This window comes from Schistocerca americana, chromosome X (genome assembly GCF_021461395.2).
Source record: "Schistocerca americana isolate TAMUIC-IGC-003095 chromosome X, iqSchAmer2.1, whole genome shotgun sequence".
Lineage (NCBI taxonomy): Eukaryota > Metazoa > Arthropoda > Insecta > Orthoptera > Acrididae > Schistocerca > Schistocerca americana.
The window spans coordinates 145,234,439-145,250,804 of record NC_060130.1 but is presented as its reverse complement, the minus strand read 5'-3'; the positions used below and the strand labels follow the sequence as shown (position 1 = coordinate 145,250,804).

Below are 16,366 nucleotides of genomic sequence, written 5' to 3'. Positions count from 1 at the left end.
TAGTTGGAGGGTCCAGCATGTGAAGCAAGATACTGAAACTTGTTAAAGACTTACTGAAATTTATCTTTTGATGCAGTTTTAGATTTGAAGTTAACATTTAAATACCTCAGATAATGACTGACTTTTTCAGTAAACAAAATGTCCATGAAAGCCTCTAATAATAATTCCATGTCCCACAATGTAATTTCATTTTTAAAGAGTGGAGCCCCTCCACACTGCCACTAGTAAAAGTTCTACAATCACCTCTGCATTGATTAGTTTTTTAATCAATACAGGTCCATCAGGAGATAGAAAATGGATGAAAAATGTAACAAGAATTGAGATTTTAAGGGCAGAGGGCAAAACATGTCATGGCAAGCACCAAGGGTAAAAAATCCTCCACAACTGTTGTACAGGTGGTAAGAGCAGTAGTGGATATCTTGCTGTCTGCAGCAGATCATGCAAGGGTAGGTCACATTAGTAAGTGGGTACCATGCAGTTTGATACTAGTGTTATAACCACCTGCACATCAGTACAAATGCATGTTGGAGCACATCAGGCTACAGTGGGAAAGGCCAGTTTCACCCTTTCTGTACTCCAACCTACTTACATTTAATGCCCGATTTAATAAAAATTATACTCTTCCATTTCTGGCACCCTTTCTAGAATACAAACTAGCAAAATTATGAGAATTTGTTGTGTTCCACCACAAAGATAGGAAAACTTCTGTGTTTTGCAAATGAAATTTAGTATTGAGCACAAGAGGTTTCACCAATTCACATTTGGCATTTTCAGTGATATTCCTTTCAGTCCTATTCAAAGAAACCACTTCTTCCAGTAAATATTTCTCAGCAGGTAACCTATACTGCAAGTCTACAAAGGCTGAAGTGTTGTTATCATTATAATAAAACAATTTCAGTTAACATCTGAGGAAAATAGCATATATTAGCAATAATATATGGATTAGTGTTAACACATATGAAACTGATGTCAGTATTATTTTAAGAAACTTGAAATTCAAAATAATTAAATGTCAGAATGGGTGCTACAGCTAACAATTTTTAAGTAAAGCAGAAAACAAAATGCTACTGTACTTACAAACTTTGAGGTGCCACATGCCTCGACACAGGCTACCAATAACCCACACGTATTTTTGACATCTCATGCCTCACAGGTACTAAACTGGATTGCAATCTGATGATTGCTGCTATCAACATGAAAGATAATATAGTTGTATCCAGTGACCAAATTTCAAAGCCGATACTGAAATTAAGTTCTAAGTTACAAATTCCAGTATTTACATATACATCACTGGTAATCCATTCACGTGTCATAACATTAAACTCAGTGCAAATGTACCTCCATTTTAAGTGAAAGGTCAAGTTTGCCATTCTATGCAAAACACTATTACCTCATACTTCAAGTTTGCCTCTATAGGACTGTGTAACATTTGCTGCTGCTGGAAGACTATCGGAGCCATAACTGGAACAAAGAGCTCCGAGTTACCACCTGCCAATATAAACAAACTTCAATTTTAAACTGAAGGTGAAATATGTCATATGTATTCAAACCACTACCACATTATTCTTCAAGCTTCTCGCATTATGGCTGTGTGATGTCTGCTGCTGCTGACTTCTGGAGCTGTAACAGGAACAAAGAGCTTTGAGTTACCATTTGCCAGTTTACTCTTAAGGACTGTAACTGTACCTTCATTTTAGGTGAAAGGTGAAATTTGCCAAATGTGTATCCAAACCACTAGTACCTTATTCTTCAAGTTTCCCATTTTATAACTGTGACATCTGCTGCTGGTGGCGGTTTTCTGGAGCTATAACTGGAACAAAGTTCTGTGTGTTACTGACTGCCAAACTACATTACACACTTCAAATGTACCTGCATTTTAAGTGGAAGTTGAATTTCCCACACATGTATCCAAATCATTAGTACCTTATTCTTCAAGTTTCCCATTTTATAACTGTGTGACATCTCCTGCTGGTGACTGACTTCTGGAGCTATAACTGGAACAAAGTGCTCTGACTTGCTGACTGACAATATACATTACACTTCAACACAAAACCACTAGTACTCTTTTAATGTAGCATAACAAATATATGCTATGCCCTACAGTTATATCGCCATTTTAAGGGAGAGATCAAATCTGCCAAAAATGTACCCAAACTAGAATTACCTTACTGTTATAATATCCCAAGTATTAAACTGAGACTCATCTGCTGGTGTTGGTGTGCCTCTCGAATCCACTACTGAAACAAACATCTAAGATAAGAAAAGCATATTTTGGGACCAGTAATCTCTCATTAAATACAATAAATAACACGTACCCTGTAACAGGAAATTCAGGAGTTAGTACTGTTCGTATTTAGAAATATAAGTTTTTCAGCTTTGGACGCCTTCAGCCGTGTTCGCCTTTCATTTATAATGATACCAGTTTTAGAAAATATTCTTTCGCACGGCACAGAAGTGGCCACTATATTGAATTTTTCCCTCACCACTTTTGCAATATTTGGGAAAATATATTGATTTTCACGCCACCATGCCAGTGGATCCTCACTTCTACTAATAACTGGGCTGTCCATGTACCTTTGTACTTCCACAATAGCAGCTGACTGAGGAGTGCCCTGGGGCTGTGTTGATTTTACAATTGCATCATAGACACCCCATACTGACAAGGGATCAGTGGTGGTTGAAGTTGACACAGTTTCATGGCTCTGGCCTGTGTTTGTCAGTCTTCTGTCACCCATCTTTTGTGCTACTAGTTCAATAAGCTGTTTCTTTGCATTATCTGCTGCAACTCGGCTTTGAAACACAAGAGATTTAAAGTGTGGATCTAGTAGAGTGGCTACTCCTATAGATTTGCTCATCTCTACATTGTGGAAACGGTCCTTCAGGCCTTTTGTTAATTCTTCAATGATAGTCCTTGTCACACTGTTAAATGGCCGTTTCAAAAGTTCTGCACACACTGATAATAATCCCCTTGTCAGAACAATAACCTGAAAATTGGAATAAGTTCAATATAACACGAACAGTACAGTATCTCAGAAATGATTATGCCATAATACCACAGCTAACATTTTAGCAAGAAAAAAGCTGCTTAACTTACTTGGCTGCCAGTAGGATATGACTCAGCACTAAGCTGTGTTGAAACCTGTGCAAATGGCTTCAACACAGAGCAGAGTTCTGAGCAGATGTTCCATTCCTCGTCGGTCAGTTGTTCAAAATCAACTGTGAATAGTACAAATCAAGTCTTCACTGCATCTTTAATTTCAACTATTCGCTCCAACATATACAGAGTAGAGTTCCACCTTGTTGGCACCTCCTGCACCAGTTTTTTAACTGGACCTCCCCCATTATTTTGTTGGTATGTCAGCAGTTTTTCTGTTGCCTTGCAGCTTCTCTTGAAGAATGCTACAATAGTTTTCACTTTCTGCTGAATTGACAAAATGTTTTAGTGCATTCTGAACAATAAGATTTAGTGTATGTGCATAGCACCCAAAGTGTTTCCACTGTAAAATGGATACTGCATTTTTAATATTTGGTGCATTATCCGTCACAACCAGCAAAACTTTGTCTGTCAGCCTGAAGTTATCTGTCGTGCATATTAGAGATGCCGACAGATTCGGAGCAGTATGTGCACCAGACAATTGGGAACATCCTAACAACACCGATTGCAAGGTGAAATCTTCAGACACAAAATGTCCTGTCACCGCCATGTAACCTTCATTTGCTGCCGATGTCCAGCAATCTGTGGTCAAACAAACTGTCTTCGCAGCTGACAGTTTGTCTACCACTTTCTCCTTTGCTGCTGTGTATGCTGCTTGCAGCATTACATCTGAAATATGCTTCCTGCTTGGTAACTCATAACCAGGATTAAGGGCCCGCACAAAACCCCGAAATCCCGAATCTTCAACGCCTGAAAATGGTTGGAAGTCTTTAGTGAACAGCTGAAGAAGTTGCTCATCTATCTTCTTTTTCTGATTCATTCCGATCCTTTTGGAGAGGTACGATGTCATAGAACTTTGAACACCTTGCTGCATTGAGGGGGCTGGAGCAGCTCGCTCCTCTTCCACACTACTGGTGCCAAGGATCACCTCTACAGGAAGGGATTCACCTAGAGAAAAATAGGTTTCATATCAGCATAAGCACAATAGAAATGATGCCATATTTTTGGTGATATATATTACATTGTTTGCGTACAGTATTCTACATGGTACTTGCAGCTTTAAAAATTTACTTCATGCAAGTTGAAAATTGACTCAGTTTTAGTAATGACTATAGCTTCAAGTTTCTTCTTCAATCCTAGCAACACCAACACATTTTCATTTTCAATAATGTGTATTGGTGGGAAGGGAGGGTACTGTATTTCCACCCTAAAAAGTATCTTAATTGTTGTTGACATATCATATTTTAAACAAATACTGATGTATAAGTAGGGCCCTGAACTTCAAAATATTCAATATGACTGTCACTGTGGAAAGTCACATGTACTATTAATGTGTCAAATTTTTGGGTTAAGTTTCACCACAAAATTTAAAACATTTATGGAATTCAGTTGAAGACTCCATTAAAAACAATTATCCTTTTCAAAATTTTAAAATATGAAACGGTATCTAATTCCCCCCCCCCTCCCCCGGGCATCGTCATGGTTACAAACAAATGATACACAGGAATGAGCACTGATACAATCCGCTATCCGATTAGTTACTAATAATTGCGAGACGACAGTTCATATATCACACAGTGGCATTTTATTAGCACTATCGTTATTACACCTGTAACAATAATTTCGAATTAAATAATTAAGTATTCCGGCACCATATGCAACACAATTTAATGTTTGAAAATGTCAAGGCAAACAGGTGCGGTGGTATCGACAGCTTAAGTAGTCACGACAAATGAAAACTTGCGTGTAAAAATGCACAAAGCACCACACTGTATAGCATGCTCTTATCTTAAAAAAATTAATAAAATAAAAAAATAAATGATTATGCATGCACTGAAATAACCGTAATTGCAATAAATATATTTTTTCATTACTCACCCAAATCTAGCTCTGAAGGTCTTTGTGAAGAGAAATCCACAATTAAATGTGATTTCTGGAGATGTTTCTTTAAATTCGTCGTCGTCGATTTGTAAGATAATTTCTTACCGCACAAAGAACATTTCGCAAACTCTCGATCAAGAATTTCGAAATATGACCACATTTCGCTTGTCCTCGACCTCTTCATGTTGGCAACTATTGGTAGTAAGCAACAACACAAAGAAAAACAAGAACGCGGAACGAAAGTCAATACCCTCTAACGCAACCAATGGCCGGAAAGAGAGTGACACCTGTTCCAGTGTTCCGGAACACCAAGAATTGCAGAGAAATGAGACAATAGATTCCCGTTATTTGCCATCCCCTCTCCCCGATGGCCCGTAGCAGTACGAAAATATTTGTTCGCTCCAGTTACTACCCTCTCTGGAAATATCACCGGGATCTACGACCTTTAACTGAAGTCACCGAGTCAGGAACGTCTAGACACACAGTTATTCCGTTACCAACTTCCAGGTTATCTGTGGTGGTAGCCCGATAACTGCCAGAGAACTAGAACTGCGAGCCAATAACGATAACGTCGATAACTGTCAGAGGAGAATACCGATCTCTGACAGTTATTTCCATAGTCGCTCGAATTCCTTAGTAACTCTACTTGTACTACCCCTCCAAGCTAAATTAACACGTAAGGCGGTGGCTCAAGGTATCGACTGTACTTGTTAATGCCTGCACTGCAGCTCCTATCAGCCACGGCTCGGACATTAACTTTATTTAATTGTTTATACTAAAAGTAACGGAGGCCCACGAAATAGTACACAGTTCCTATCAACAGATGGCGCGCAGTCTCACAGTTATTCCCATGGTCTATAGAACGCCTTCCAAATGCGCAGTACGATCTTCGGTCAACAGATGGCGCGAGGCACTGTTGACACTAAACAGTTATTGAAATAACTGCCAGAATCAGAGGAACGGTTATCGCAGTAACCGGTTATTTCTATCAGTTACGTTATTTTTTGCCCACCTCTAGTATACGTCGGACCCGCGTGTCGCCACTATCAGTGATTGCAGACCGAGCGCCGCCACACGACAGGTCTAGTCTATAGAGACTCCCTAGCACTCGCCCCAGTTGTACAACCGACTTTGCTAGCGATGGTTCACTGACAAAATACGTTCTCATTTGCCGAGACGATAGTTGGCATAGCCTTCAGCTACGTCATTTGCTACGACCTAGCAAGGCGCCAGTACCCGTAACTATTGATACTGTAAATAATGTACCGTCAAGAGCGACGTTCACCATTAATGGATTAAAGTTAAGTATTCCACCAGCTACGTCCGTTTTTTCTAAATTCTAATTTCCTTGTCCTGTTCCAAGCCCCCACGCCAGCCTGCGTGAGCTAAAACGCGTGCCTTTCGGCTTCCTCTAGTAACACGGTGTTGGCTCTCCTGCCAACCACAACACCTTCTACTCCAGTGACGAATTTATACTGAAAAACTAGTAGCCAGCCAAAAAAACAAGGAAAAAACTTCCTGTTAACTGACTCCTTCCAGATCATCAACAGTAGTTACATGTTACATAGATCATTTGAATAACTATCTATGGGGCATATTACTAACTTACCTCACTTACAGTCATTATATTAAATTCTTCAGTGTATTCCGCACCAATCGACAATCTGCGGAAGTCCCAGAGGTATGTGAACTGCGTGTGTGACTAAACTGAAGAACGGTCTGGCGAGCTCACACGACTTCGATACTCGTTGAAAACGGGGACTGAAGAACATGTAACAACGATTTTTGTCCGCAGCTCGTGGTCGTGCGGTAGCGTTCTCGCATCCCACGCCCGGGTTCCCGGGTTCGATTCCCGGCAAGATCTGGGATTTTCTCTGCCTCGTGATGACTGGATGTTGTGTGATGTCCTTAGGTTAGTTAGGTTTAAGTAGTTCTAAGTTCTAGAGGACTGATGACCATGGATGTTAGTCCCATAGTGCTCAGAGCCATTAACAATGATTACTAGTGCCACTGAGCACCTTCTGTAGCGTCAACAGGCAGATGGCTATCATTAGACAGAAAGGGCCCACATTTCAGAAAGTTTTTGTTTCCCGACGTATAGTGTGTTCTGAAATTGCCGTCACAAACTTCTAGGACTTGTAGAAGGCAGTGAGTACATCATACGAGGGACGTTCAATAAGTAACGTCCCACATTTTTTCTCAGAACATATTTATTGTTAGGAGTCAGAATATGGTGACAATATACTTGAACATGTCTTGTCCATGTCCTGTTTTTCTACGTAGTCTCCATCACGTTCTATGACCGTACACCAACGTTGTGGAAGAGCATGTATTCCCTGTTGGTAAAAACTCTTGTCTGTAGGCGTAGCCATGTTTTCACTGCATGAATGACACTCTCGTCATCTTCGAAGAGAGTCTTAAAGTGGCCCAAAGAGATGGAATTCCGAGGGTGCCAGGTCTGGACTGTATGGTGGATGATGCAATGATATTCAATCCAGTTTGGCGATGTGTTTCCGGCTTGTGGGTGGGCGTGCATTATCGTATTCGAGCAAGATTTCTGCTGGATCCTTGTCTGATCGACCACGTCGGAAACAGTTCTAAAGTGTATTCATAGTCTTCACGTATGCCTCTCAATTTATGGTTGACCCTCTTGGCATCACATCCACGAGAATGACGCCATCACATTCCCAGAAGACTATCACCATGATTTTTGTGGCAGAGCGGGTTGTCTTGAATGTCTTTTTTTGTGGTGAATGGGGATGATGCCACTCCATTGACTGCCTTTTTGTTTCCGGGCAAAGTGGTGCACCCACCATTGGTCTCCCGTAACGATCCATGACAGAAAGGCCTTTCCGTCGGTCTCAAAACGCTCCAACATTTCAAATGAAGTGTCCTTTCTTTGAATCTTGTGGTCCGCTGTGAGCATTCCTGAAACCCATCGTGAGCATTTACTTGTATATCCGAGAGTCTCGATCATTACAGACGCATTTCCAATGCTGACCGACAACTGTAAAGCCAATTGTCGAGTTGTGATGCGTCAGTCGGCACAAATAATGACATCCGCACGATTCAGCACGTCTGGAGCAGTGGCTGCGATAGGCCTTCCCGAGCGTGGCTCATCATGGAGATCTGTTTATGCATTTCCTGAGGCTGTAACTTTCTTTACCCATCGCCCAACTGTACTCCTATCCACTGCAGCATCGCCATACACTGCACACAAACGTTTATGGATGTTCACCACGGTTTCTTTTTCTGCACAAATAACAGCACGCTGCTTGTAACGCGAGTCGTATGTAGATGTCACTTTGACGCTGTACTACGGCACTGCCATTTGCCAGAACGGTTCGAAACTTCACCGGGTCACAGAACAAACATGAAATGTGAAACACGAAAAAGGACGTTTGTCTATGTACAATAATAGCTGTTTAAGAAAATGTTGGGCATTACTTATTGAACGATCCCCCTATTTTTAATAGAAATCCATGTAAGGAAACTTCATCGAACGACGCCACAGTGCGTCACAGTTATAAGCGTTAGCGCCTGTAAATGTGTGTATATGCAAGGTGATTCCGTAATTATGTTACAAATTTTCATCGATGATTAAGAAAGATAAATGTATCCATTTGAGGTAAGGGTCCCTGCACAGGAAACGAACGAAGCGAAAGCTATAAGCGAAAAGCGTTCTATTACCTGTTGACAGTGCAATACAGGTCCCTGTACTACTGTTGTTACGACTGTATGGTAGGCAACATTCAGAGGTGGTAATTTGGACTAAAGCAAGAAAAAATTTCTAGTAGACATGCGCTCTAAAATGTAAGTTTAAATGTGTGTGAAATCTTATGCGACTTAACTGCTAAGGTCATCAGTCCCGAAGCTTACACACTACTGAATCTAAACTATCGTAGGAACAAACGCACACACACTCATGCCCGAGGGAGGACTCGAACCTCTGCCGGGATCTAAAATGTATACCTTAAGAGCTGTGAGCACTCGTTCAATAGAGCAGATGTGTTTCACACCAGATAAGACGAATAGATGCTCACAGCTCCTCAGATATTAATTTCAGAGCCGGTATCTACTGGAAATTTTTTTCTTGTTTTGGACGATACTACCGCCTCTGAAAGTTGCGTAGCCTACATTCTTAGCAACAACAGTACTAGTACATGTGTTCCACTATCAGAGATATCAGAATGATTTCCCCTTTCTGAATGTTGCGTAGCCTACATTCTTAGCAACAGCAGTACCAGTGCATGTGTTCCACTATCAGAGATATCAGAATGATTTCCCCTTGTAGATTTCCACTCGTTCGTTTCAGAACCAGGGACCCTTAACACAAATTGATACATTTATCCTTCTCCATCACTCTTGAAAGTTTGAAACATCATCACTGTATCACCCTGTATATACATATATTAACAGGGGCCGGCGCCTGTAACTTTGACGCTCTGTAGCGTCGTTGGATGACGTTCTCGGACACAGCTCCTGTTCAAGATACAATGTACTCACTTCCCTCTTCAAGTACTACTAGAAGTTTGTAGCGGATGTTTCCGAACACCCTGTATATTTGAATTAAATTTTTGTAATGATGATCTGTAGTATATCCTGTAAGAATATGGGACTGTGTTTTACATCTAACCAGGCATTCTACTTATTTTACATTCATATGTTTTAGTAGGCATGTTAAACTACATCTAGTACAAAAAGTGAAATAAACAATTTGAAAGGTACACCAGGAAAAATACATACATATAGAGTTTATTTTCTTAGGTCACAAGTACTGTTATAATTAGACATTATTGAAGAGACAGATTTTAGATAGGAGTGCCGGCAGCAGGGAGTATGAGGGAGACTCATGGTGAAGGGAGGAGAAGAATAGAGACATGATGAAACATAATTAAGGAAATATAGAGGAAAAGAAGATTGCGTGGCTAATAGAGAAAGATGAAGAGGAAGGCATCTCAGGAGCAAGATAGGAGACGCTAGCTTTGCTATTTGACAGATGAGGGGATTGTCCTTGTACATTAATTTTGTGGAGAACTTTGTGAGGATGAAAGTAGGAAATGCTTCAACTTCTTCTTAAAAGCAGCAGGAGATCGAATTTTGCGCCAGGTAAGGGGCAGTTTGTTCCAGAGGCGGACAGCGGCAGCTGAGAAGGAGTTTGCAAAAGTTTTTGTTTTGTGAGTGGGCACAGTTAGGATACCAAATAAGAGTGACCTCGTGTTTCGATTATGATGACATGACAGGTTTTTAATCTCTGAAGCAAGGTACTGGGGTGCTTGCGCTATGAGGAGTCGGTGGAGTAGACATAGAGTGTGGTAGTCACGCAATTTGTCCGGCCGCAGCCACCCTAGCTCGGAGTATGAAGCACTAACATGATCATATCGGCGAATGTTGCAGGTGTAACGCACACAGGCATTCATGGTTAGCTCTAGCCGTCTTTTGTTTTCACTACTCATGCCTTGTTGAATCACATCACAATAGTGGAGGTTCGGTAGAACGAGTGCTTGCACGAGCTGGCGTTTCAAGTCCTGTGGAAATATGTTCCGAAACTTTTTGAGAGCATAGAGACAAGCAGACGTCTTTCGGCACACAGCGACTGTATTCTCCGCCCAGTTGAGATGCTCATCCAAAGTTACACCCAAGTTCTTCACTGTTTTCTGATATGGCATTGGAGTACCGTCGAGCAGAATAGGAGGTAGCCGTTCGCGGAAATCTGAACTTATTAATTTCTGATGGGCTATTAAGATTACTTGCGTCTTTTTTGCATTTAGTTTAAGCCCCAGGTTTTTCGCCCATCTCACTACTGAAGACAGATCATCATTCATCTGAGCGATTGCAGTGTTTACATCTTCAGGTCTGACGCTTAGGTAGAGCTGGAGGTCGTCGGCATAGAAATGATATTTACAGGAGGACAGAACCGACGAAATATCGTTGACATATAAAGAAAACAAAAGTGGTCCTAAGACTGATCCTTGTGGCACTCCCGAGGAAACATGTTTCCAGGAAGATTTTTCATTTACGCAGACAACACATTGCTGTCTGTCTTTTAAGTAGCTTTCAAACCATCTCATTGCACTATCAGAGAAATTAAGCTGTTGCATTTTTCTGAGCAATATGTCAAAGTTAACAGTGTCAAAAGCTTTGCTGAAGTCCAGTAGCGTCAATATTGTTGCCTTTCGATTGTCGATAGCATATTTCAGGTCATCAGTTACTTTAATTAGAGCAGTGTTTGTGCTGTGATGTTTACGGAAACCGGATTGAAATTTGTCATATAGGCTGAATTCATGCAAGTGTTCAGTGATTTGGTCATGAACAATATATTCAAGTGCTTTGGAAACAGCAGGCAGTATGCTAATTGTTCGGTAATCACTAGGCAGTTGCGGGTTTTCGATCTTAGGGATGGGTCGAATTAGGCTTCTTTTCCATGCAGTGGGATATATTCCGTTCACGAGGGAAAAATTAAATATGTCAGTTAAGACAGGTACTAAGATATCGGCAACATTCTTGATCATGGTTATACCGATACTGTCGTTGCCTATTGCATGAGAAGAGATTCTCATTATTGCTTTTCTTGCCGTATTTGTTGTTACATGTTTTAGATGGAAGGTATCGTTGTTAGTTATCCTGTTTGGGGATTCTTGTGGACGGTAACTATCAGCTGTGCTGGTATTCAGAGGTGCAGAGAAAAATTCATTTAATTCGTTAGCTGACACATGAAAAGTAGTTTCCGATTTTGCCTTTCCGACCCCCAAGCTACGGAGATTCTTCCATAGAGTCGTGGGCGTCAGATCGCTGCATACAAGGGAGCGAGCGTGCCTGATTTTAGCATTGCGAATGCATTGTTTCACTCTGTTCCGTAGCTTTCTATATTCTTCGAAACGCTCGGGTTTCGGATCTGCCTTGAAACGCCTGTGGGCAGCATCCCTATTAGTCATCATTTGACGTAATTCAGCTGTCAGCTATGGAGCAGGAGATTTTCTTACACGGATTGTGCGCACAGGTGCATGTTTGTCATAGAGGGCAGTGAGTTTATCACCAAGTTCATTAATTTTGCCGTCGATTGTGGGTTTTCTGATTATTTGATGCCATGAGATTTCTGAGCAATCGGCTGTTAGAGCGTCAAGGTCAATACGTTTCATGTTCCTACAAGTTATGTAACGCGATTTGATCCTTGGGGGCTGCACAGAGTAGGCCAGGAATATTACATCATGTGCTGAGAGGCCAGGGGCCGATGTTTGACCGACATCTCTTACTTTGTCAGTCTGTTTCGTTGCGATTACGTCTATAAGAGTATGACTGTGCGCCGTATGGTGTGTAGGTTGTAATGGGAGAATGTTCATGCTATTGCAACTAAACAGTCTTCTTAGGTTTATTGCGGAGGGAGTGTCTCTTAGCAGGTCTATGTTCAAGTCACCCATTACGATGACATGTTCGTATTGACACTGAAGTGAATGTAATTCCGACTGGAAGGAACTCATTGAGCTTATTTTTGGCGGCTTGTACACGACGCCAGTCAAGAATTTCCGACTTTGTATATTTACTTCAATGAACATGAATTCAGCCTCTATTTCTTCAGCAGGATTTGACGTACATAAGACATTCGCTTTGAGATCTGTTCGTATATGCGCGCCGACCACGCCACCTCGCTTTTTTGATCTGTCTGCCCTAAGAAATGTGTACCCCGGGAGATGAAAAGATGCAGAGGATATGTGTGGTTTCAACCACGTTTCGGATAAGAGGGTTACGTGGTAGTTTAGTTGGTTGAAGAGGAGGCTAAGTTCTTCGTAATGCGCAGGTAAAGACTGGATGTTGCAGTGAGCTGCTAAAAGCTCTGACGCGTTCCGCCGAGCAGCCCGGAGTAGGGTGGGAGACTGGTTTGTTCCTTTGTTAGGCACTACCTGCCGCGAGGGGCACTGGCCGCTGCTTCCGCCAAGTGACATAACACAGGGGTGTCCGAGATTTTGCATGCCCTGTTTGTGACACCGCGAGTGCCGAAAGAAAGGCGCCTGCTAAAGATTTCCTGAGGTTGCGGGAGTATAGAAAATGGATTAGTGGTATTCTGTGCAAGGAGAATATGACCAAAATAGTGACAGCTGTGTGTCACTGTGTATCCTCTGTCGTACGAGGAGAAATGTAATTAGCGTATTTGAAACAGCTTAGGGTGGAAATAAGGGAGAAGGGAGTGATTTAAGAGGCCGATGCTGCCAGCAGAGGGAAGTAAGCTTAGTAATTAATAGATTATCGTAGGAAGCTAGAATTAAATTGAAATTTACTAAAGTGATACTGGTAGTGATTATCGTAGGAAGCTACAATTAGATTGAAATTTGCTAAAGTGATACTGATAGTGATTTTTGTTATGAACAATTTAAACCGAAGAGATGGGTGATTAATGAACTAAAGGAGAGACTAATAATTGCAATAGAACTATTTCAGAACGGAAGAGAATAAACTGAGAAAATGAAAAAAGAATTAGCAGTAACTAAAATTAAGTAATGGTTAGAGCTACAGACACAAAAAAATAGTGAAAAGTTAATACAGTTACAAAAACAATTAGTTGAAGGTACAAATATGGTTATAATAAAAAAATTAATAAAATTACAAGACTATATCTGAGTATTGGGGCTGTTACAATTGCAAATGGTGTTAAGTTTGCACTTTTGGCTCGAGTAGGTTCACTTAATACTATTCAGTTCTGTCATGTTTGTGACTGTCTTCTTTCCAGCTGCTGTCTTAATGATTACTCTGCCATCCTGAGTCCACACATTCTGAAGACCGAAATGGGATATGGCACTGTTTAAAATCTTTAGCCGTTCGTGTGTCAGATCTTCCCTTATTGTAAGCCCTGTCCTTGCTAACTTCTTCTTCTGGGTAAAGATCACTGCCCTTTTTCGGTACGAGACAAATTTAATTATTATTGGACGAGGTTTGGTGGCACCTGGTAATTTTCGTCCCACCTGATGGCTCCTGTCAATGTCTGCCTTGGTCACTTCAACGCCTAATTTTTCACGCGCAACCTGTATAAGCAGGTTGTTCGTGTCTTCTTCCTTATTTTCTACTACTCCAAACAGTCGTAGACTATTTCGCCTTTGGTACTGTTCTAGTTCGTCAGTTGCGGCAGATAGTTTGACTTCCAACTCTCGTGCCTTTTTCTCGTATTCAGACACAGACTTTTTTAGTGCTGTAATTTCGGCAGTATTGGCCTCAACAGTTTCACGCATTTTGGCCAATACTGCTGCCGTTACAGTATCTGATATAGTGCCTGCTATCAGATCGAGATTGTTTTTATCGCGAAGCGCAGCGTTTACCTCAGAGCGGACCAGCTCCGCTATACCGGGAGCCGCGGCCACACCTTCCGCCAAGAGCGGGCCCGCCGCACCTGCTGCTTCCCCGCTGCTGGACGCGCTGCTGTTCACTCTTCTGTTTACCATTTTCTCGAAGATATTGGCGGAGCACAGAAAAAAATAGCACTACTGCACAGAACACTGTTCTTTTCACGATTTCCACTTGTACTAGACAACAACACCTGCGAGAACACCTTCGAATTCAACTAAATTTCGCGAGCCGAACTTAACACGTGTTACACTGCAGCCGCCGTGACAGTATTATTGATAAATGCATCACACTGTCTGCAAATCAATACGATTTCCATGCGTTTTTTTTAATGATTTAGTTTGTATGTCATAATGAATTATAGCAATTCTTGATACGTTTCATTCAGCATATATGCTAACCAGTAAACCATCGATTTCTTAAATAATCGAACTGCCCTGTATAAAACAGTTTTACTTTACTTTTCAAATGAGTTAATGTTTTAAATATTTGACGTTAAGCATGTAAACAAGAGAAAGTTTGTAAAAGGTTTGAAATGATGGTTAAAGTTTGTAGGAAGTCGCTAAGTGCTCTTATTACGAAACAGTAGATGATATTTAGTCTACGTAATTTGTGTTCCACATTAGGCAGAAGATAGTTTTTCACGCATCTAAATTTCTATGACGTCCTATTTTTGAACTATATATCGGACAATGATACAATTTTGCAGACACATGCAGTGGTATGGATGGATATCCTCTGCAAACTGTGTTGCGAATAGAGTGGGTAGCAAAGAAGTAATGGCTTAAAACGGAATGTCTCGTCTGAAGGTTTTACGGCTATACTCTGCCTCAAGGCTTCTGTGCCCGGGGACTGGATTTTTGTGTTGTCCTCATCATATCATCATCATCATCATTCGTGACAGTGGTTGGATTGGGCTGAGAATGAAAGTAGACTGTGTAAAAGTGGGGACTTTGTACGAGCGCTGATGACTACGCATTTGAGCGCCCCACAAACCAAGCATCATCATCATCATCATCATCATCATCATCATCATCATCTGTCGTAAGACTCACTCGGTTCCTAACTGTAATACATGTTTTGTTGCGTTCAAATTTCAACGTAAGGCTATATCTGATAATGAGAAGTTATGACAGCATTTTAAATTTTTAAATTGGTCAAAAACTATGCGAAACACTGGAAATAAAATTGTTGTTGCTACTGAAGCTGTTGGCTAGCTAAACTGAAAGTGGCAGTATGGCCTCGGTTCCGGGATGGTGGCTTAGTAATAAAGATAGCACACTTAGTAGCCTGTATTTCGCCGCGAGCTACCGAATTCAAAATGGTTCAAATGGCTCTGACCACCATGTGACTTAACTTCTGAGGTCATCAGTCGCCTAGAACTTAGAACTAATTAAACCTAACTAACCTAAGCACATCACACACATCCACGCCCGAGGCAGGATTCGAATCGGCGACCGTAGCAGTCGCTCGGCTCCAGACTGTAGCGCCTAGTACCGCACGGCCACTCCGGCCGGCAGCTACCGAATTCGAATTGTTTAAATACCTTCTTGACGTACGCAATTCCATATAGCATGTGCGAAGAATTACCTTCTACTGCTATCCTGAAGCGTTGTGGTACGGATGTTGTCAGTTCCACTTCAAAAGGGGAAAGAGAGGTCGAGAACGAAACGACGCTTCCATCCATTACAGTCTGGTCAGCGGACCGCGTGAACAGCTCCGCCGTCAGCTGTCATCTGTATCACGGCTCTTCCGATAATCATTCGTCAGTAGGGAGCGGACCATTTTGTTCTCGTGCAGCCGAGCGACCATATCGCAAGCGACGATCATCCCTATCACCAAGTTACGGCTGCCATATTTCATATCGCGTCATCCTTTTCATCACCTGTCTTCTTTTGTCTGCCCGTACGCTTTTTTATCCAAAAATATTGCTATGACGCAAGAAATGAACAAGGATTTGCTCACAGTTCTAATAATTTCTCAATGTAAAACGAATTTTAC

General features: G+C 41.4%; 1 protein-coding gene and 1 long non-coding RNA gene across 3 annotated transcripts; both read right to left on the bottom strand.

The window, feature by feature from the left end:
* Window positions 1-405: 405 nt before the first annotated feature.
* On the bottom strand, window positions 406-1,964 carry LOC124556012. 2 transcript variants are annotated; one of them, XR_006968599.1, is made up of 4 exons: window positions 1,924-1,964; window positions 1,742-1,810; window positions 1,557-1,620; window positions 406-1,461 (listed from the first exon to the last, which is right to left on the bottom strand). It is a non-coding gene; the product is annotated as an uncharacterized LOC124556012 (long non-coding RNA). The 2 variants fall into 2 exon arrangements; XR_006968600.1 differs by lacking the exon at window positions 1,742-1,810 and having other exon boundaries at window positions 1,924-1,963.
* A 118-nt stretch (window positions 1,965-2,082) lies between these two features.
* LOC124556783 lies at window positions 2,083-3,224 on the bottom strand. The gene is made up of 3 exons (XM_047130791.1): window positions 3,095-3,224; window positions 2,575-2,984; window positions 2,083-2,237 (listed from the first exon to the last, which is right to left on the bottom strand). The coding sequence occupies exons 2-3, from the start codon at window positions 2,853-2,855 to the stop codon at window positions 2,201-2,203; spliced, it is 318 nt and encodes a 105-aa protein (XP_046986747.1). The 5' UTR covers window positions 2,856-2,984; window positions 3,095-3,224; the 3' UTR covers window positions 2,083-2,200.
* Between the last annotated feature and the right edge of the window lie 13,142 nt (window positions 3,225-16,366).

Bases quoted from the DNA above. Each gene is read 5' to 3' on its own strand.
- LOC124556783 (XM_047130791.1), bottom strand. From the start codon at position 2,855: ATGAGCAAATCTATAGGAGTAGCCACTCTACTAGATCCACACTTTAAA. The intron at 2,238-2,574 runs GTACATGGACAG...TGTTTGTTTCAG, and splicing joins GCTATTGTGGAAGTACAAAG to TAGTGGATTCGAGAGGCACA.